This window comes from Saccostrea echinata, unplaced genomic scaffold, assembly GCF_033153115.1.
Source record: "Saccostrea echinata isolate AGI-Se365-2 ecotype Australia unplaced genomic scaffold, CSIRO_AGI_Sech_v1 ptg000086l, whole genome shotgun sequence".
NCBI classification, from domain to species: Eukaryota; Metazoa; Mollusca; class Bivalvia; order Ostreida; family Ostreidae; genus Saccostrea; species Saccostrea echinata.
In genome coordinates, this window is record NW_026889835.1 from 1,152,062 (window position 1) to 1,174,945 (window position 22,884).

The following is a 22,884-nucleotide window of genomic DNA, read 5'->3' on the forward strand; positions in this document are numbered from 1 at the left end:
TAACAAAGATCATAATCAAAATCATATCTCATCTTATTGAGAAATTGGACGGAATACCTACTCGTTGCTCGCAACGAGATCTCATCTAGTTACATATCTAATTTTGACAACCCTTAATTACCAAAATATGTCATTGAAATAACTAAAGAATATCCCAAGAAAAAGACTGTCAATGCTTTGAAAACTGAGCTACATATATTTATCCAAACATCTGACATTCACATTTTGTTTTTTGAAAACCCAAGATATTTTGTCTCTTCCCTCTGCAAATTTAGGTCTACTGAGCATGCGCACTCAGCACCCTAGGTAATGTCGAAAAACTCAACAGATGTCCGGACTAAGACTTGAATCTACAAATGTGTGGTGTTGCAAATCATCAAGTTGAAAACAAACGGTCAAATATTTATGAACCTATGTTTCTTCTATAAATGCATTTTTTAATCTTTAGATATTTACATGATGCTCTTCTGGTTTATGTCCCCAAAGTAAACAAGTTAAAGATATTACGACAGAGTCATGAAATACCAAGGATGAGTTGTCCAATGACAAATTGCTCATTCTACCACCAGAAGTATAAAAAATAGGAATTTCACACTTCGAATCAATAAATTATCCCCTTCAAAGCACAGAACAACCTACCCCCAAATGTGTTGAACTATCAACTTTATAAAACAAAAACACAAAAATTTTGGTATAAGTGGTGACAACGGAGCAAACACTGGACATTTTGATAAGGCTAAATGAGGTAAATAATAGAGGAAAAGTGTTATTTATCAGAGAATTTGACATGAAACACAGGTTGTAGAATTGTAGGGTGACAAGTTGGCTCAACAAGACACTTCTCTCCCCCTCCATATCTTAGCTCCTCTGGAATTTCAGATACCCCTCTTAAATATTTTCTTTGAAAACTTCATGGACATTGATTTACAGATTATGGGGTTTAGAAAATGTAAGAGATTTGATGACATAAACAGCTGCATCAGGATTACAAAACATCAGATATAATACAACCACATTAAAGAAAAGATATTGCATTTTTTTTTTTTTTTTTTTTTTTGCGAAACTGTCAGTTTTCTTGTAAATCTTTGCAAATATTTCTTGAAGAAACCTTGAAACAATTTGATATACGTCTTCAATCATTTTAAATTAAGTGATGAAAACTCTGATTAAAACACTGTAAAATGCACGAGACATAAAAATGTTAATTCATATCTAACTCTTATTCGTAATACTGTACATTGCACAAGCTGCTGAGTATTTGAAGTTAGAAGGGGCACCACCTGATTGGCTCTGGGCCTGCCTTCAGACCCCCAGTGAGTCCACCGTTCAGTCCAAAAATCTTCTAGATTCTAGAGATTTTGTATGGCAAAAATGAAGTCATCCAAGTTGACAATTTTACTATTTCTTAATTGCTTTCATAATCATTGATGAGAATTTATAAAACTTGGAATATTTCAAGGTCTGTGAAATCATTAAGCCTTCATTGGAATCAAGTCTCTAGATGCTTCTGCCTTTTAAGAATATAGAAATAAAACCTTTTTACACCCCATGTACGATTCAATATCCATTGCAATCCAAGTCCGCTATAAGTACCCTGTCCCAATTGAAAATTGACTCTTTTCCCCCAAAATTTATATCAAAATTCCCAAATGACATGCAGACTGAATTTTTGTTAGTGCTTTTAAGGATGTTTTTTTATGTAAAAACAAAAACAAAAAACAAAAAAATTCAATTTTGAGATTATAAATGAATCATTAAGATGTGAATAGAGAATATATCTACAATCTCTTTATTCTACAGTAAAACCTAATATAAGTCATCAATATTCCCAAATTTGCCACCTTTTCAATTTAAACTCCCGATTGAAAGGACCGTATACCAAAACGGGTCAAGTAAGCCCTGCCTGTGTGAAAAATCATTTCTTTTCATGGAAGGAACCATGATGTATCTTGAATTTGACTAGGGGGGGGGGGGGACTTTAAATCTGCCACTGAACTGTATCGACATATTTTCCATACACTCTGCCTAACTTACCAAACAATACTTCAAAATTCTCTTTGAATACAGTGCAACATGTGTATCCTCTTTAAATGAATTTAAAGGTAAACATCATAAAGGGGCCATGGCATGAGATATACTTTTATGGTGACATTCAAATGCCAAAAATCATAAATCTTAGATAAAACCAGAAAAAAGTTCTAGTTTGGACAACTTTGCATGCCAAAAAGCAGTTGCCTCCATGCTATATGATTATAATTGGAGAGTATGTCCCTAGATGATCCTTAAGTGACAGTTCCAATCCACTGTGGGGTGTGGAAACCAGTCCTTTGGATGAGAGTGTATAAACAAAGATCCCCTGTTGCAGTGGGTACTGGTACAAAAAAAATCCCTCACTGCTCAAGGACCTTAAGTTCCCAGTAGAGATCTAATTTTGTAGCCCTCCACTGGCAGGTGGGGGTATCCCAAAATGAGTGAAAAATTAAAAAAAAATGTCGTGGTGATATAGAGGAGTCATATGACACACACAATTTTCAATATTTACAAATTAGTTCCCTTTGTGTGGTCAATCTGGGCTAAATCAGCATAAAGTAACATTTTCCTTCTATAACATTACCAACTTTATAAGACAATGTCTACAAATGAAATTTTTACAAACTTGTTCATTATGTTTCCTCTTTAATTGCTCCCCCATACTATGCCAATATAGGAATGGTACAAAATTGTCAGAAAGCATTTGCATGTTTGAAATATTTACAGGTAAGTTACAAAGGATATAGAGGGAAATTATTTGTCTACGGATAATGGGAGATAGCATATAAGAATGTTAATGTCATCTATGATATCCTGGGCAGATTCCTAACCAAAATTACACAGCAGATCCTGTCCATCAAGCTGACAAATGGTAAAAGTCAAGAATACCTAAAACCAATTTCGTTTTGCTTCAGATTTCAAAGTCAAATCTTTTGAGGCACAGTTTTCTTTAATACTCTGACCCAAAAAATCTTAGATTTATGACATTCTGTAAAATCCTCTCTGACCCACAGGTGCTTGGGGACAGGACCCTATATATATTTTATAAATACCACTGGTATAAATCAGGTGGTGATCCAAGAATTAAAAAGTTTGGGGTGGGGGAGGGGAGGCGCCAAAAGTAGACAGTGAGTCTGAGGGCCACCTTGAGGCCCCCAGTGGGTCCAGAGCAAAGCCCTGGTGGGGTCCAGGGGGCAAAGCCCCCGGAAGCTCCTGGATTCTAGAGATTTTGTAGGGTAAAAATGAGGTCCACCGAGTAGACATTTTTACATTTTCTAGATGAAACTATGATTTACGCTAACTTTGACAATTTTAGGGGCTCACGCTGGGTGCCCCCCCCCCTCTCTTAAATCTGCCACTGTAAAAAGAGATTTATACCAGTGGTATATATTTTTATACATAGCTTATTTCGCATTAATTGTGAATTTTTACAGTGCAATATACATCAACATATGCTTATTAAAGTAAATCATGAAAAAAAATAACTCGGGAAGCCTTAAATATACATTGAGGGGGGGGGGGTTCCTGTCCTTAAGCACCTGTGCTCTGACCCTGACATGTATGACTTTAACTACCCTGGGTACATTCCCGGAATCCATGCCCCAAACCCCAACTTGGCTGAGAAAACTGAAATATTTTAAATACGACCTTTTCAAAATTATACCCCCATCGTTGATATGGGGTTGTTGTATGTGAGAAAGTTGCAAATGATTTTCTTTATCCCGAAAATCAAAATTATCACGGTTTATTGCGTATACACATGCTATGCTTTCTCAATTTTTGGATTTATAACAGCTTAGACATCCATCTTCAGCTGATCTTCACAAAAGTCTCAAATTATTCGATGTCTTACCTTGATCCTTAAATCTTATTTTCTAGAATGAACTTTGCAAATGCAATATTCAGAGTAGTTCATTATTTTATAGGCAATGACCGTTTAGTCCTTATGACAGCTGTCGGGCGGTACAATTTACTTGTTCCACATGTAGTCCGAGAATCCCGTGCAACGTTTAGCAGCTGACCATGGCTCAGTCATGCAGAAAGTGCAGCTGTGCAGCTGTTCGAGGGATAAGTGTGACACGAGAGATAACTCGTGTTCAGTCCAAGGACTGATGCAATGCCAGTTTTGAAGGCTATATTGCTACTTGAAATGCGCTAGGTACTTTTTAGATTTATTTAGGAGGAGACACATTCAGTATTTTTAAAATGTTGATGATTTTTGCACATGGTGAAAATCACCTAGGTCTGCTTTTTAATTCAAAATTTGCGTGACAAATTGTCAAGTTGTAAACCTTCACCTAGTCCGAAATATCTGACGTTTTCCTGGCTTTTTTTACTATTTTTATATTTTGCGTACCAGTGGTTTTCCTGGCACGTAAAATATCAAAATCGTGAAAAAAGCCTGGAAAACGTCAGATATTTCGGACTAACCTTCACCCAATGTAACCTCCAAAATATATGGAGGGTAACCATGTACATCTCCTATTTGAATAGGTGTCTTCTATAGGAGAGAGAGAGAGAGAGTAGAAGAGGTTTAAAGTTGAGCATTGGTTTCAGATGAGGATAGACACTTGGCTAGCGAATATGAAAGTAGAGATACTCTTCAGAACCCGGTTTGAAGATGAAACGCAGTTTCGAACTGTACTCAGGAAAACATCACATTACTTACGGCAGCTTCACTCACTCTTTTTAAAGTTCAAAGAATATGTAGAAAAACTGCATTAATTTCAACTAAGTTAAATATAATTAAATTTAAAAAAAGTACAGGTTGTTACATTTTTAATTAAATTAAGATGTCAGATATACATTAACAGAGGCGTATCTCAACAACAAAAATCGCACATTTTTGGTAAACAGCATTACTAAAAATGCTTGAAAACTGGTTCAAAATTTATTTCCAAATAATTGCATATTGAAATATGTATAAAATGTGGTTATCAAGGAAACCATTATATTATAGAGGTTATGTAGAGAAAATACATTGAGCCATCCTTTTAAAAAAATATGTTTGCCTTCTCCCGACTGACTAACTAAAAATGGCGCGAATCAAAACTTTTTTAAACCTCTAGGAAAAAAAAAATTTCATCCCGGCCACCAACAAGTATTTTAATTTTATTAACACCTTCAAATTCAATAAATTTAAGAAATTCAGGACTGATATTGAATTTTTCTGGAGAAAAAAATACTACCTACCTACCCAATTTATTTTTAATCTTTAGTCGGGAGAAGGCAAACAAAGATTTTTTTAAAGATAACATAATTAAAGAGTTATTGCTCTTTGCACCGTTAAAGGTAGTCCGATCCTCAGGTTTAGTTGAAAATGCCTCCGAATTCTAAATTAATGTGTTTTTATCCACGGTATTTCTTCCAAGTTCATCATTAATGTTAATCATAATATACAGGGAAAATAATCCAATCCCAAATGAATTTTCATGAAATGTGAATAAAAACTCCTGCTATGCAGTTGATCAACAAATATATTTTAGGATTAAAAAAAACTATGTATCCAGGTGTTTGGAGAAAATTGCATGTTTTTATACGGTTCTTTAGTTCTTCTATTTACCTCGATTGTTATGGAATACAATACATACTGAAAAATGCTATCATTGCAAAACATCGCATATTACTTCTAATTGCATATCATGCTAATAAACATTGGTATCTAAGGCTAAATAAAGAAAATTCGATTTCTCGAAAAATGTTAACTTTTTACAAAACCGTTTCTAGGACTTCAAAGAACCTCGAATCACATTGAAATGCATAAAAATGAAAATTGTTGCGCGAAAAGATTTCAATTTCAAGCTTCATTTTGAGACATTATCCTTCCTGCTGGCTGAGGAGGGGGTAACTTTCAAGATAAATTAATTATAGACTATTTATTATTTATATAATTTTCCTAAGGCATATTTTTGATTGAACCTATTGAACTTAACATTCCTATATAAGATAAATTTCTATCGGACACAAAGTTTATTTAATTAATTAAAATTAAATGATAGATTGATTTCACATGAGGGTGAATATTACCATACTTGTACTTTTGTACAGGAAAATTAAATGATTGAAGACAGTAGCTTCAATGGTGATAATTTAAAAAATAAAATCATGCTTATGTTAAATAATTACATCATAAAGCTCCAAGAGATAAATGGCATTAGGATCGGTCACTTTGGAGAATATATTACAGAGAAGGAAATATCAAATTTAACCCCGCGTCATAACACTCCCGAATCTTTGTTTACTACTCCGTGTAAAATGATTCCTCTACTTACTGATTAATTATATCCCTACGCTACCTTGGTTGTTCACCGAATGATTATTTAGATAAAATCTTTTCTACTGTGCATTCACTCGTAGTACTTTACATGAACAGGGCAATATTGATTAACAGTTGCTTCATGCAGTGCATTTTGTTTCGAAACTGGAATCAATTTTGCTACGAAAAAGCCTCTTTTTTTGCCTTTCATTATATATAAAAATGTGTTTGTGAGACACCGATGCTCCCGAATGCAGATCATGACAAATATTTAAAAAAAAAAAAAAAAAAAAAAAAAAAAAAGCAGGTTAAATTCCAAGCTCAAGGCTATGAGGTCAAAAATGTTGGTATACCCGGTCTTGTCACAAGGAATACAGCCATTGCACCAACCATTCAAAAATTATGGCCAAGGTTAAAGTTTTTGCGGACAAACAGACAGACAGTCTAAAAACTGTTAATATTCCCCCGAATCTCCGATTACGGAGACATAGAAAGGAAATATAATTCTTCTTGCCAGACATCCGCAATAAACTTATTTTTCTTTCCCTGTATTATAGATCTTTCCCTGTATTATAGATCTTGCATTTCTTTGTCTCTTACGATACTGCTATTGACAAAAAGAAGCCTCAATTTGACTAAGCTGATACTTTTTTACCGTATCGACAAACACATTTGCAATGCCAGCTATCAGATCTCAATTATGTTGTTCGCAGGTTTCCTTTTATTTTTAAGATAGAACTTGCAGCTTCGCTGATGGATGGGTCCTTCTTAAGTCCCAAGTGGAAAGTGATTATAAAATTGCAAACAGAACATCGTCATCTATATTTTGTGATTAAATCTCATCGCCCTGCACACTATTTTTTTTTTATCAATTAAAGTCGAAACATTTGAGATTCACAAAGGATCAGTTCGTTATAAATGCAGCAACGACCTATTGGGCTGGGGTTGGTTTTAGTCTTTACAAAAAAAGCTTATCGATCTCCGCTTCGGTCAATGATTTTAGGCTACATATACATGTAACAATTCGTTTCCCATACATAGATTTATTTTTAGTTCATGATTGTAATATGTAGAAAGAGGAGGGATCTTACGATCTTTTCATAGATCTGAACTGATATTGTCGACACATTTTGAATTTATTATCTTTCCTTTTTATTGTAATGGTTATGGTTATCTTATTGACACATTTCTAAGTCCATTCTCAGTAAACATACAGTTTTCATGAACATATATGATCACTATCATCGTTTGATGTCGTATAAAGCCGTATCTATAATCAATTTCATGATGCTGATCAGCGACTCATCAAAGATCTGCCAAAAAAAAACAAAAAAAAAAAACAAAAAAACACCCCACCCCCAATCGTTATAAATACTACTCGTTTGAATTATGTACATCAAATTCTTTTGAAATAATATATCTTGACCACAAAAGGTATTGGGTTGAGTGAAATGCATGCCGGAAACTTGGAGAGCATTTTAACAAATAGACTGCACTGACTCTTTAATATTACATGTATTTATTCTAAAAAGCAAATTACGATAATGTAGTGTTACATTTGTAATTTGTTCAATTTCTTAGACTGGTATCAATTCCCCACCCCACTCCGAGAAGGCACTTCAGTTTCTCTTGAAGGAAGGGAGAGTAGTTAAATGGTGTGTCTTTAAGCCCACTGGCAAACAAGAATTAATCAGATTTTGGTATTTAGGGCTTTAATGTAAAACAGCAGCCATCTTTGTCCCCTATAAACGTCAGAGGAAGCATGATAAGACGCTTTCCCATATAAGGATTCAAGAACTCATTATAGCGATATCACATAGTATAATTCGTCAAAATCACCACAGTAATGGTATTAATCGAAAATAAATCAATGAAAACTTCCATATTTATAGCTTAGAACTTCATGGGTATCTGTCAAACGCAGCTTAATGAATTCTTTATGTCAGATGTTCTCCATATGGTATGATACGATATTGGCTTTCATTTCTTTTAGGGGTTTCTTTTACCAGAGTTGAAAAATATCTTTCTGCATGTGCCAGTCTGTGTACATGTACTTACACCATTTTTACTTGGTTACACCCATTTTTTTTTAATTGTTCATATCCCTATAACATAAAATTATTAGTCCCGGATATCCGGTTTCTTTGGCCGGAAGTAAACATATCTAGTGAGCATGGACACAATACAAGGCATCTGTTTGACGTCATCAGTGAACTCCACATCCGAACACGATTCAAACTCGTAGGTCACCATACGATTCACTTGAGTGAGCATGTGTAGAAGTTCCATTTTGGAGCCATAGTTCTCTAGGACTATACACAAAGCTTGAATGAACCAGGACCCTTCCTGATGATTTCTCCAAGAGTAGAAACCTGCAAATAATGTCATTAAGAAAAATATTGTAGGAATCCTTTAGATTTTCGAATATTTGTACTTTTTTGCAGGCAAAGGAAGAATAAGAGAGAGAGAGAGAGAGAGAGAACAAGTCATATGAAACATTTTATCTTTATCCGATATGAAACAAGCGAATACTGATAAACAGTATAAATTATGTTGTTGTTTTTTTCAAATACAGATATGTTTATGAATTTTATTGCCCAGCGATTCTCTCACTGAATGATGATTAATTCAGTGTGTGTGCACACTGAATGTTCTAGACCTCAAATTCATACAATATGGTCTTCTTAAGTCAGAGTAAATCATGATATGGAATTTTATTGTAGAAATTAAAGGACTTACGGATATATTATCCGGAAACTATAGTGTTAGACAGACGGACGGACAGACAGGACCACATTTATAACTCCCACTTTGAGCAAACGCCGTGAACAAAACTATTTAACAAATTTTAAAAAGACAAAAAGAAAATAAATAAATAAATAAACAATGGGATTTTGATATTACACCTTGGTTGTAAAAATTCTAAATCTATTCAGTAATGTTCTGTGATTCTTAACGTTTCGTCTTATATCTAAATAGCCTGTAGTGTGTTTATTTGTCTCTTTTCAAAAAGTATGCTCCTATTAGATACACAATTTTTTAGACCTTCAAAGGACTACTTATTTTATATCTTTAACAAAGTTTTTAACTTGCCTCTTTTTTCATTGGTTGCATTAATTATTTTGCCCCCTGCTTTTACTAAATGCGAGGAATATTAATTTGGGTCTGTCTGTCATTTTGTCTGTAATACTTTCGTGTCCGAATTGTATCTTAGAAGTACTTTAACTTTTGTAATGAAATTTTAAAGCATAGCTCTCTATGACTTGAAGAAGAACCCTCTGAATATCAAAGTCAAAAATCCATACATTGCATAAATATTTTTCTTTGACATTTTCGGATACCGGTAATCTTAACTCCCTATGACTGAAAGTAGATTCCTATTGATTTTGAGGTTATAAGCTCAAAGGTCAGAAGTTCAGATAAAATCTAATAACTTCAAGTTCCTTTTTGGAATTTTATACCTAAGACCCTATCTATGACTCAAAGAAGACTCCTATCGATTTTCATTGACATAACTTTAGTTCTATTTTAGGTTCTGCAGTGAAATTTGAAGTGATTACCCTCTCTAAGACCCCTATTGAATTTTAAGAAAAAAAAGAAGAAAGGTCAGTCCTTTTCTTTCTCCGTCTGCCTCTTTTTTTTTCTTAGGATCCACTTTTTTTGTTCTAAAGTGGGGGACATAATTCCCTGAATTTTCTTATTTCTTCTTCTAAGTATTTCTCTATTATATTCTATGCTCATTTCTTGACGACCCCTTTTTTAGGGTAGGACTAGGACGATATATCGATAATATCCACTTTGTGTGAGGATGATACGTATATAGATGCGTGTGTAGAAATATCGCTCAAAAAATCCATTTTTTTTCCTTTGTTTACTTAACATTTTTAGTTTATTATATAAGATAAAGATGCTTAATATATTTATATGAAATACATAATATTTAACAACCACTTGTGTGAAATAATTTTGTTTTACAACTTTTTAGCTTTTATGAATAAATTATTCTTATTTGTGGAAAAAAAATGTTTTGTTCATTTCAATACAAAAAGAAGATTTGATAATCAATTCAAAATACGTGATATTCATATCGCATCGTGGCTCAAATATCGCGATACGTATCGATATAAAAGAGAAGTATCGTCCCAGCGCCACTGTAGGGGCTCATAACTATATTTAATTAACATGCTTGTCTTAAATTTCAAGAGAATCACGTGAGCGTGCTTACTATTCGTTATCTACATATTTCATCAAAGACAGCACAGTGTCTGATTACGACATAACAACCCTGTTCTTCCGTTGTCTGATAACTGTCTTTCTTCAATTCTTATTCAAATAATTTTGCCAAGTCTTATTTTTGGAAATGATGACGTCACCTGGCACTGTTGAGTAAAAGAAAAGGAAATCAGCTTCCACCGGGATTCGTCTCATTCCGGAAAAACTCCGCTCAGAGTCCTCGGAGAGAAAGCTTTTATATGACACGGTGTCCTCTACCGATTGTTCTAGATTTGAACATCGACAGGACTGCAAATAAAATGTAAAAACGTGTAACAAAATTCTGCTTTCTGTACTTTAAGAATCGTATGAAAAAATCATTCATAACTCATGTTTTAATCGTGACTGACCCGGGCATTCCGCATGGAAGGGTTATAGATACATGCATAATTCAAATAACATTAACAATGAACCTTAAAAGTACATCAGCTAAACAAGTATGGATGTGCAAATAACATATAGAATTATCCAGATGTTTAAAGTGATTTTTTTAGTAAAAAAAAATTCCAGATATTTGTTTTAACTCTGAGAGATCTTGATAATCACGACTTCAACCAAAAAGTTCGTACATAAAGAATATTACTAAGTAAATCCGCTGGACGTCTTAAGTAGATTGATCATAAAGACATACTTTAAGATCTTACTTGTAAAAAGAAAAGTTTAGGTTTTCCAACCAGCATGGGGCATTTATCTCCTTTAAAAGGAACGATTAGAACATCCAAAGGCAGCATTCCGTCAGTGGCGTAGACTCGTCCCTCTATTCCGTAGCTAAGAATAGCACAACCAAAGCAGTCGGAATCCGAATGATCGAGCTGAGCAGCTGGAAAAGGAAATGACAAAATCACAATGTAATAAAACTACAAGGATTAGAGGCTATAAATGTATACTCGACATGAATACCTGCCTTTAAAAAAATAAATAAGACGAATGCAGAAATGAAATTTTTCGGAAAAACATTGATTGATAATCGGTTGATAAGTCAGTACTACCTGATGGATACAAGGAAGAAGCAGATAAATTTCAAGAAAATACACATGTAATTGAAAACTAGAGGTACTCTGAGCACTGAGATCACAAATTCATAAAAAGAATTCATAGAAAAGAGATGGGTACCCCCATGTTATAGAAAGAATGGCCGGGGCCCATGTTTTGCTATGGAAAACACCAAATATCTCTCTGTCCGATCGAAAAAATAAAATAGAAGGCGCACAAAGGCACCTTGTAATAAAGATTCTGTGAAAGTCTGATTAATTTTTGTTCAGTGGTATAGGAGGAGTTGCAGATAATAAATAATTGACATCTAAACCCCCCCCCCCCCTTCATGTTATAGAAAGAATGGCAGTATCCATATTTTGTTATGGGTAACCCTATTTATCCGTCCAATCAGAAAATAAAATAAGAGGTGCACAATGGCACTGTGTAACAATGATTCTATGAAAGTCTGATTAAATTTTATTCAGTGGTATAAGAGGAGTTACGGATAAGAGAAGGGTACCCTAAATGTTGCGGACGTATGGAAGGAGGGACATCCCCATCAGTATATGCTCCCCCCGCTTTTCAAGGGGGGATAATAAAGGGGAAAAATTGTCAAACCGTTTCCCATTGTCACTGGGAAACACAAGATAGAGGAGAAATTGCACCTTTTTGTACTACTATCTACATGTTCGTCTAATCTATTAATATAATGTCACTTTTAGCTTTAATTGCTTTGCTTTTGCTCCGATTTTTTCTGCTTTACAAAGTTCTGTGCTTCACATGTCGACAATTTATACAACCATTTTTCATGATGAATTAAAAACTAGGCTTTCTGATATCAAAGACAACTGCTTCTTCAATAAAAATGGAACTCAGAAATTTTCATATCTTGTGATTGGCATCTACAAAATTACCATGTAAAAATCGCTCTGACTCAACATATAATTCTACACATAAGTACTCTGGGGTTGATATAAAAAGATGCTGGATCCGGAATTTCTCGTTGACAACATCTATGAATACCAATTCTTCCAACAGTCTTTTGGAATTTCGATTGTACTCCTTTATTAGCCGACCTGTTTTTATATTCCTATGAAGCAATTTATCTAAAAACTTCTACTCAACATTCAGATATATCGATGACGTTTTATCAATTAACAATACTTACTTCCTTTCATATGTCATTTATTATTTTCATTATATACTCAATATATCCCAGTGAAGTCGAAATAAAGGACACCACAGAGTCTGACACCTCTGTAGTATATTTGGTTTTACTGACTGTAGACAATAAGGGCCAACAAACAACTAAACTAAATGACAAATGAGATGACTTCAGTTTTTCCATAGTCAACTTTCCATTTTTATCTTGTAATATTTCACTTCCACCTGTATATGGTGTTTACGTCTCCAGAGTTATTTGATACTCAAGAGCATGCTCTGAATACGATCAATTTTTAAATCAAGACAGGCTAATGACAAATAAGTTGATGTTACAGGGATTCCAACAACCTCATTTAAATTCAGAATTCGGTAAACCCTATGGTCGACCTGTTAGCAAAAACAACCTTCCTCTCACTTGTTCGTATTTTGACTGACATATTACATATCAATTGTTAGGCCTTTGTTTTTATACTAAATTTGACTACTGTAACAGATTATTCCGTGTACCTGATCAATACACTGGGCTCACAGCGGGTGTGACCGGTCGACAGAGGATGTTTACTCCTCCTTGGTACCCGGCCCATCTCTGGAATTCCAGGGTTCGTGTTTTATGCCCCTGTTCACAGCTTTTTATTGTTTGTAGGTTTTTTGAGATCGATCACTTTTAGTTATCTTCACCTATTTTATTGTCAATAGTCGTACTACATTTCTATAATTTTTCTTTGGCCAAGGGTTCATTTTTTAAGATCGCCATGTTCTGTAGATCATATTAACTGACGGACGGGGGATTGGAACCTCCTTACATGTATAAACACCCTCTGTTTTCTTGACAATGGAAATCAGGTTTCATTAATTGTTAGATAATTTTTTCTTACATAAATGATCCCCCATCATAAAAAGGTGGACAATTTGTCACAATTGTAAGACTCGTCTGTATATTTGCACAAGAGCCGATAGTCGCTAATGAGTCTTCTATTCTGATTATTGACAAATCCTTTCTTTGGTCAACCTGTTTCTAATGTAAAGTGAACAGGAGCCAATGATTTATGAATAGGTCAATAATTCATTTATCACCTTCTACAGTTTTCCCTTACTAGCGTGAAATGATCTCATTAATTCAGGAATAATTTGAATTAAAGATATATAAATATCACAAACTGAATTTCCTGACATTTCTTCGTTCTGTTTGCAGTCCGCTGTAATGATACCAAACCTTTCTTTGTAAAGCCTAAGTTCATTGAATGAAGATTTTTTTGCACTCTGATCTTTTTTTTTTTTTTTTTTTTTTTTTTTTTTTTTTGCTTTGGAATATAATCATTTCTCTACTAGGTCAATAAAATGTGTCTCGCCAAGAAGAATCATCTAAGAATTGGAAAGAGACAGTAATCAAACAACGGAAGAACAGGGTTGTTATGTCGTAATCAGACACCATGCTGTCTTTGATTTCTCATGAAATTATAAGCAATCATATTGATAAAAACATGTTTATGCGACTCTGAATAAGGGAATGTCCAAATATGGACATAAAATATGAATGATATATAAAAATGCAGAAAAAATAAGTTGAAAAATTAATGCAACCTATGAGTACTTAAAAGAAGCATGATAAGATCTTTGTAAAGAAATAATAAGGAAGAAAGACCTTTTAAGCATCTTCAAAAACTGTATCTGAAGGGGGACAATTTTTGAAAAGAGAAAAATTACACACCAACAATCTATAAAGATCTAACTCTTAAAATAATGCAGTAAAAAAAATTTGTCTTTCAGCTGAATATTTTATACCATCGTTCATGAGCTGGAGTAGTTTGGACGAGGAGACGTCATTATAACGACGGACATCGAACCCGAGATCCTGGAACCTCTCTTCTAACCTCTCTGCGTCTGCGTCAGTTCCATCACGTGATTCTTTACCAGTGGACGGGTGAAAGTTTTTGTTGTTGATGATGATAAAGAGGCCACGTTTGTGATAATTGAAGTTGTACTCATTGGGTTCCGATGGTGCTCCTGGACGGACCAACCTACGGTCCCCACTGAAAAATACAATGACTTATGTTATTTTTTAATGTGTTTGTAAATTTATAGTCCTGTATAAAAAAAAAAACACTGAAAAATAATTTTGCTGCTTCTGATATCGATGAGAAATTGTGCCAGTTGGAATCCCGGTCTAAACTCTGTTCACATTTTAATCAGTGAAGTGTTTGTAAGAATTGGCAATATCAAACGCATTAATCAATTCATGAGTAACAGACAAATGCTGTAATTTTGTGTTTTTCTGGAGGGTTTAAGCTTCGTTAGTCACATGGTGATATGAAGTACTCTCTATGGTTTAGTCTGACAATGTATCAAAAAAAAGGACTGAACTGCTCATATCGTGCATTAATCAATCAAACAACTTTCCTGAAGCACAATTTAAAGACGGAGAAAATATAGGTCTTTATTGCATCATCCCATCATCTTGTTGCAACTCTCTAGTCGTCCTTCACAGTTCTCCAATTTCCTCTAATGGAGAGTGCAATGGCATTGATTGCCGAAGAGACGACAGTTTGGGATTTTAATATGCATATGTAAGAAACAATCGATTCCCAATTAGAAAACCGTCAAATTTCCACGTATAATTTAACTGTTTTCTACAAGCCCATAAAGGCCGTTTATCGAGACATCAAAGAGTGCAAAAACTGTACCAAACAAATTACATTCCGGAGTCTTGTGATTATTGCCTGACAAATTTCCTTAAATTCTGATCTGCAGAAGAACACTGTTATCAATGACATCAGTTTAATTTACTAATGTCATACCATGATGAACTCTTCTGGTGATTCCTTTAAAAAATGCGTTGCAAATATAAATATACAACTTTAAGATGTATTCTGCTGAGATAAATATTCACTAACTTTCAATTTTGGTATTTTAATTTGATGTTCATTATCTGAAACAAAATTAGAAAGAGAAAAATATGAGTTTCTGAGATACAAGGCATTAAAGATATGACGAGGAAACTAGCCTTCTCGGGATTTTTTATAGACAATGAATGAAAAAAATTTCTCTGAAAACTTTTTCTCTTGAATTAAACTTTGTGTTTATATTTTTAGAAGACTCTCAAGACAATGAAAAATCAAAATGTATATAAATAATACAGGGTTAATGGGGAAAAATATAATGATTATTTTGATGGATAAAATGATTTTTATTAAAATCAGAGGAGTTCCGTTAAAATAATTGACACCGCAGCATCATAAGCAAAATACACCCTTAATTAAAGTGAAATGTCCTCTTTGATTTATTGTAAAAATGTTTTAAGTGAGTCTATTATGTTTTAAAAAGGTTTTTTTTGCTGTCAGTAGTTGAAAAGTAATAAATTTGCCCAAAAAATGTAACATTTTCCAACACACCTACCTGACTTTTCGAATAAGGTAAGGAGATTCCTGGTTCTCCACGGACGTCGCGAGACTTTGACGAGATGACGCCAGGGATTCCAGCGACTTACATAGAGTCATCATAGTAAAACCAAAATAAATCTTTGTCGAACAAAGGCAACAAAAGAATGACTAGAACTGGCATCCAAGGCTATACAACACTTTATACACTATTAGTTCTTTGGTGTATCACTGAATGCTTGACGCACATAGTCTCATCAATGGTAAAAACAATATGTTTCCATATCTCATAAATGTGTCTCCTTTTGTACTACCCGGTAATCCTTCAAACGACAACTAACAATCAGTGCCTAACCACATTCCCATACTACCAATAGTCGAGATCAATGAACTGCGTTTCCTCGTGAGTACCGGCTGCAATGCTTCTCTTAAAAACAATGTGCTTGTGTCCAGTAATATCGTTAACTTTGAGATTCCCATCTATAACCATTTCGTCTGGAATTATTAAGTTCCGGTTAACTCAAACTTAAGAACATTGACACTTTCTCTGAGGATATTCCGTTCCTGATAATTGCGTTATGATTCAGTGGCAATGATTTGTTCATTTATTACAGTATAGGTTATAATTATGAACAAGATGGGTGACAATAATTAATATTCCAGTATCTCCCACTGCTATGTTTTCAACAAGGCTGTTAATCCTTGTTGATTTACAATATCCATTAATACTTTGTAGGACCAAAGTGCAGACAGGTCATTTTACATTAATTCTTATCCTTAGCCTGCTATTGCTTTGCGACCTAAAAACTAACTGGGTTCCGCCGTAAAACAAAAAAGTAAATGACAGGTGGTATTATAAGTTAATACTATCAGCATTTGGATTTTACTCGACTGAGGTATAAGTCCAGCGATTGGGGATAAAATTCCTCCCCTGTTTCAGCGACGGGAAACAGGGAATTGGATAATTCTGTATAATAATTTTCAGTAATCAGAAGCTATCTTGTTCGGAAGGAGCTTATGTACATAACACACTTATTAAAGAAGCTTCAATCCACACATTAATCGTTATTCTATTGAAACAAAACCTCTTTCCTTTGTGAATAAATGTTTCGTATTCCAGATTAATGCGTCTCCAAAATCAATATCAGAATACTTGATTAATTATCAAAGAAACCTCTACCGGGGTATATTGAAGCTTACTGTCCGTAAAATCTGCATGTTCTTCACTCCTTTTTCAAGAGGATTTGATTAGTATGAATCGATTTCTACCAAATACTTCTGACAAAGCATGTAATGTTTAATCGTCAGCTAAGCATGCTAAATATGAACTTAGCAGCTTATAAAAAGGAGCATTTTCCAGCCATCGGGGCTGCTCGTTGATCGGTGTAGAAATGTCAGGGCCGGGCGGTCATTAATACCCACCGGTCCATCTTCACAAGACAGAAGTCCAAAGCTAATATTATTGTTCCCAATTAAGTCTACAATAGACTTTCTAGACGTCGTATGATCGTGATAGCTGTTAAATGAAAACTTAGAGGACAAAGTAAACATTGGCTTTTCTGTAAGGAAACCTTCTGTATCTCTCTGGATTGATTGACTTCAGAAGTTCTACAAATATGTTGGTCTGTGTTGTTTCCTGATAAGAGAGTTCATCCTTGTTTGAGTGGATTGAACTGACATAACGAATTTCTGCTGTGTGACTTCTTAATAAGTTCTATTTTATTACGCATGTTTATTTCAATTTTATTTCAAGACTAAGTGAAAGAATCATTCCTTAAGGTTGATGGATCTTGCTACTTTTTTGTGCGTTGTCCATGAAAAAAAGATGAAGCTGTTACATAAGAACCTGAATATTTTGGTCAAAAAATTGAAAGGTGGCGGAATGAACTTGTACGGTCATTTCAATTGGTGTGAGATAAGTAGGTTTCGGTACAGCACTCACATAATTATGTGTATATCAACATCAACAGTATATCTATTGTTTCAATTGGTCTTTGCAACGCCAAAACCATATATTCATTGACAAAACATTTGGAGATAAACTGGTAAAGAACTACTCTAGTATAAGAAAAATTTTATACGTTTTATTTCTATCTATAAGTGCTAGTGCAGGGTTATTATTAATTAAGTTTGAAAGAAGGCAATAAATACACTTATTTACACGATTAAATGATTCCTACGTCTCTGATTTGCTAAAATCCAACATTCTAGAAATCCCCAAAAGTTCAATCCACCTGCACCCGACCTTCCATTTGATTATTTTAAAAACACAGATCGTGAATTTGAAGTTGTTTATGTTTACTACGACATATGTTCAACGAAATCCTGCATCTGGCAAGGACTTCCGATTAAACATAAACTGCTCAGGTGACCATGTGTAGATGGGCCTCTTTATGCTAGTATTTCATGTATAAAACTTATTAATCCTGAAATTAAAGAAATAAATGCGTAATGCGTAAGAGGAATTTTTGGAACCAGTATAGTTTGTCGACCTCCACCTGGCCATCTGGATGTAAATGAAAATTTAGAACCTTATTGGAACATTTTCAGGACACAACCACTTATATTCCAAATGGTGATTTGGCTACTGCCTTATTACACATTTTCAGGACACAACCACTCATATTCCAAATGATGATTTGGCTACTGCGTAAAGCATATAAATTCTTCAAACCTTGTTTTTGCAGAAAGACATCGTTTTTCGACCCCAACTTGGACATCTACAGGAAATACCAATTATATTCCAAAAGATGATTTGGCTGCAGTTTAAAATATAAGAATGTAAAGAAAGTTCTTCGAACCAGACATTTTGTGGGAAAACGTCGTTTTCAACCCTAAATTGCCCATCGGGCTCAAACAAAAACTCCAAAATCTTGTTGCACATCTACATACACCACATACATGTATTCCAAAAAGATGAAATGGATAAAAATGTATGGAGTTTGATAAATAAGATAGTGTGAGAGACGGACTGACCGGGGACAACAATACACCAGCACTATTTTAGATACAATCACACAAAGAGAATCACCAAATCGTGTCATTTGCTCTGAATGTAAAATGACTTTTCACTGATGGTAGAAAACCTATTTTGTCTAAGAACAACGTGATATGTCTTAGCCAAACTTTACCAATATTAGTCAAATTACCAAAAGGTTATTACATTACCAAAACAAAAAAAAAAAAAACAAACAACAAGATGTGTTTGTGAAACACTGATGCCCCCGTATGGCAACTTATAGCGAAGATTAAACTTCCTCAAATGCAGAGAAAGGTAATATCTCGAGGAATATACTTGTGAAATATGAAAGCCCTAGCAGCAACCATTGAGTAGATATGGAAAAGGTTAAAGTTTTTAAAAAGTAAGTCAAACGTCAAGGTCAAGGTCAAATGGTCCAAATTAATGGTGCCCAAGGAAAGGCCTTCTCACAAGAAACACACGTGTGAAATATGAAAGCCCTAGCACCAACTGTTCAAAAGTTATGCCCAAGGTTAAAGTTTTCCAAAAGTAGGTCAAACTCCAAGGTCTATGTTAAAGAGTTAAAGTTGCTGGTATCCAAAGGAAGGACTTGTCATAAGAATTACATTTGTAAAGTATGAAAGCCCTAGCACCAACCGTTCAAAAGTTATGGCCAAGGTTAAAGTTTTTCAAAAGTAAGTCAAACTCTTAGGTCAAGGTCAAAAGGTCAAAGTTGTTGGTATCCAAAGGAAAGTCTTGTCACAAGGATTACTCATGTGAAGTATGAAAGCCCTAGCACTAACTGTTCAAAAGTTATAGTCAACGTTAATGTTGGGTAAAATTTTGAAAAAATGGGTCAAACTCCAAGGTCAATGTCAAAAGGTCAAACATGATAGTAGTAGTAAGAAAGGTCTTGTCACAAGGAATACACAAGTGAAATATGAAAGCCATAGCTCCAACCAATCAAAAGTTATGGGCAATGTTAAAGTTTTTGCAGACAAACAGAATATAGACTGACGGACAGGCCAAAAACTATATGCCCCGAATCTTCGATTACGGGAGCATAAAAACAAACAATCACAGAACTATTGTATATGCGGAATCAAATTAACTTTTTAACCAAATATAAGAACAATTTATTCCTATCAGTTTAGTCTATATAATTATATCGTTTGACTAAAATAAAACTTATCTTTGTGTATACTGTATGTGTACATAAATTAACGTATTCAAATTTAAGCGCAATCATAGGTAATATTTACTTCTTAATCAAAATTATGAGGTTTCTGATAACTCTGAAATTCTTTTATGAAAAAATAAGGAAAACAAAACTAGATGTTGTCATAAGACAGTAAAACCTACAAATAATTTTTTGCCTTTAAGTGTATTCTCCTTCGCACTTGAAGAACCATCAGCAGTTATTCTATAACTTACATGAATATAAGAAACATGTACGAAATTGAATATAAAATGTGCTGGTGAGCATGTGGCCCAAGAGCCTCATATATTAGTATTTCATATAGCATATTCATAACCGATCTGAAATTGAATGATTTAATTAAACAATAAAATGCATTCTCTCTTTGTTAACGTAAGGATTGATGTTTGCAACTATTGCAGAATTTTTTTCAACCGTTAATCCTGCATCGCAAAAGCTTCTTTTTTGTTTGAAAACTACATAACACCACCAATCATAAACCAAATTATGATAAAGCTACTGTCAAAAATGTGAAAAGAGTTCTAGGAATAAGATTTTTCTAGATAAAAATAGTTTGACCCCAACTGGCCTCCGAATGAAAATAAGAATTCCTACTCGTTATTGTGCATCTACAGGACACCAACGAGTATATTTCAAAAAGTGATTTGACTGCATAAATCGTGAAAAGAGTTCTTGGGACAAAATTTTTCCTAAGCCTTGTTGCTTATCAAAAAGACACTACCACCCATATTCCACAAGAAAATATTGATACCGCGTAAAACGTAAACGAAGTTCTGAGATCCAGGTTTGTGAAAAATGTCAAAAAGGTTTCAGAAAAATGTCATTTTCGATCCCAACTTGCGCCCAGGATAAAAATGACAATTCCTAAACCTTATTGCACATCTAGAGGGCGTCACCAATCACATTCCCAAAGAAGATGTGGCTACTACAAAAAAGTAAGCAGAGTTCTCTGAACCAGTTTTTGTACGAGAATGTCGTTTTTTTTAACCCCAATTTGCCCAAAGATGAAAATGGAAACGCTAGCGCTGATACCTTATTGCATATTTAAATGACACCACTTATGATATTCCCAAACACAACATTCCGAAAATAAATCAAAAGTTTAATCAAATATAAAACAAAAAACAAATACAAAAGAAAAAACAAAAACAAAAACAAACACATAAATATGCAAACTTGAGCAGCAGTGTAGTCATTTATCAGACTGAACCTACTCGTCGTCGAGTGTCAAAGTATGGTCACTTGTCAATGAGCTCCTTCGATAATCAATATTCATGAAGTGTGTTCAATTTAATAATTCACGAAATATAGATGTCCATATTGAAAATGACAATAATGAATTTTTTTCTTAGGAAATAAACATTTTTTTCACAAATTAACTATATTTTACCTTCACTGGCATAATTTAAATATCATAAAATAAATTTATTAATATATGCAAATTAACCAATACATGAATCATGAATTTACTTCTATAAGGAAATTATATGAACCAACAGGCATGAATGCAGCATACGAGTCTGCACAGCTATTTTTACAAGAGAAAGAAATATTACATTCAAAGTATTATTTCGCCTCACCTTGCCTTCCTGAACAAGTAGGGGGATCCATGATCTATAGTCACCGGGCTTCGCCTCGGGGACGACATCGACGCACGTTCGTAACACTTCGTATCCCGTTTCTTACTTACAAAGTTTTATTGCAACATATGGCTTACAGGGGTTTTTTGCCATCGATCAGCTCAAGTTCTTGAATTTGAAACACATTAAAATCATTACAGTCATAACACTAACCCTTGGGTCCATAGACGAGAGAAATAAACCTCTAATCATTGGAAATGGCAAACATATCGCCGGAAAATCTGTGACATAACATATGATATCCCCGCATCAGAAACTTATCTTTGGTGCCCGTATTATTTAGCGTTTAAACTGTGTCTCTAGGACGATAAACTCGAGAGAATTCATGAAATTATTATGTAAAGGAAGCAGTCGTAGAATAAAAAAAAACGCATTCTATTCCTATTTATGCTTGAAAATCGCCTCATCATAGAATAGAGGAGAGAAGAAAAAAAACCTGTCAATAGCCTATAACCATTTCCTCAAGTACAAAATGATTGTCAATTTGCATTGATTTTTAGGATGTTCTAGGACAGTTACCAAACATTAGATTATTTGAATTAATGATGATTTAGGATATTTCTCGTAAATACACCAGTCACGCAAGGACCTATGAGAAATAAGTTGATTTGGAGGAAAACTGTGGTTGTACTCGTAGTTGTCTATCGGGAAACCGAGATCGTGACTGATTTGGGATTCGGTTATAATAAAGATGTATCCCCTGTACGTCTCTGACTGATTTAGATTTATTGTCCTTTTTAGGAACTAGACGCGTCACTTCCATGACACATACATTGCTATATAGCTAGCAGGATTACTTGTTCTTAGTAAATTAGAATAATTTTTTCATTTACATTTTTTTTCTTACCCATGATATGCGTCTTTTTGTATATATTTTAATCATCATTTACCGATTAAAAATTTACAAAAATATCGGATATGAATGGTTTTTCTGCGAGAAATTCAGGACCTGGACAGTTTTTTCTTCGGGAAAAATCGTATCTACGTATTGCGGA

General features: G+C 34.2%; 1 protein-coding gene and 1 long non-coding RNA gene across 3 annotated transcripts in view; one reads left to right on the forward strand and one right to left on the reverse strand.

Moving 5' to 3' along the window:
• LOC133176974 (uncharacterized) overlaps positions 1-14,550 on the forward strand; it is a 95,078-nt gene extending 80,528 nt beyond the window's left edge. Inside the window, exon 3 of the long non-coding RNA XR_009719597.1 lies at positions 14,465-14,550. This is a non-coding gene — a long non-coding RNA (uncharacterized LOC133176974). The remainder of the gene's footprint in view (positions 1-14,464) is intronic.
• Positions 7,786-22,205, reverse strand: LOC133176967 (caspase-3-like). Of its 2 annotated transcripts, none has more exons than XM_061312037.1 (5): positions 21,830-22,205; positions 14,480-14,727; positions 11,203-11,378; positions 10,660-10,807; positions 7,786-8,658 (listed from the first exon to the last, which is right to left on the reverse strand). In XM_061312037.1, exons 1-5 carry the CDS (start codon positions 21,895-21,897, stop codon positions 8,408-8,410), a joined length of 891 nt encoding a protein of 296 aa, XP_061168021.1. In that variant the 5' UTR covers positions 21,898-22,205; the 3' UTR covers positions 7,786-8,407. The 2 variants fall into 2 exon arrangements, with proteins under 2 accessions (XP_061168021.1, XP_061168020.1); XM_061312036.1 differs by lacking the exon at positions 21,830-22,205 and adding an exon at positions 16,091-16,593.
• Positions 22,206-22,884: the final 679 nt, after the last annotated feature.

Coding starts and splice junctions, on each gene's coding strand:
- LOC133176967 (XM_061312036.1), bottom strand. CDS start 16,194: ATGATGACTCTATGTAAGTCGCTGGAATCCCTGGCGTCATCTCGTCAA. Junction 11,379..14,479: donor ACTCCAGCTCATGAACGATG/GTATAAAATATT, acceptor TTCCTTTTCCAG/CTGCTCAGCTCGATCATTCG. Junction 8,659..10,659: donor CTTTTACTCAACAGTGCCAG/GTGACGTCATCA, acceptor CATTATTTGCAG/GTTTCTACTCTTGGAGAAAT.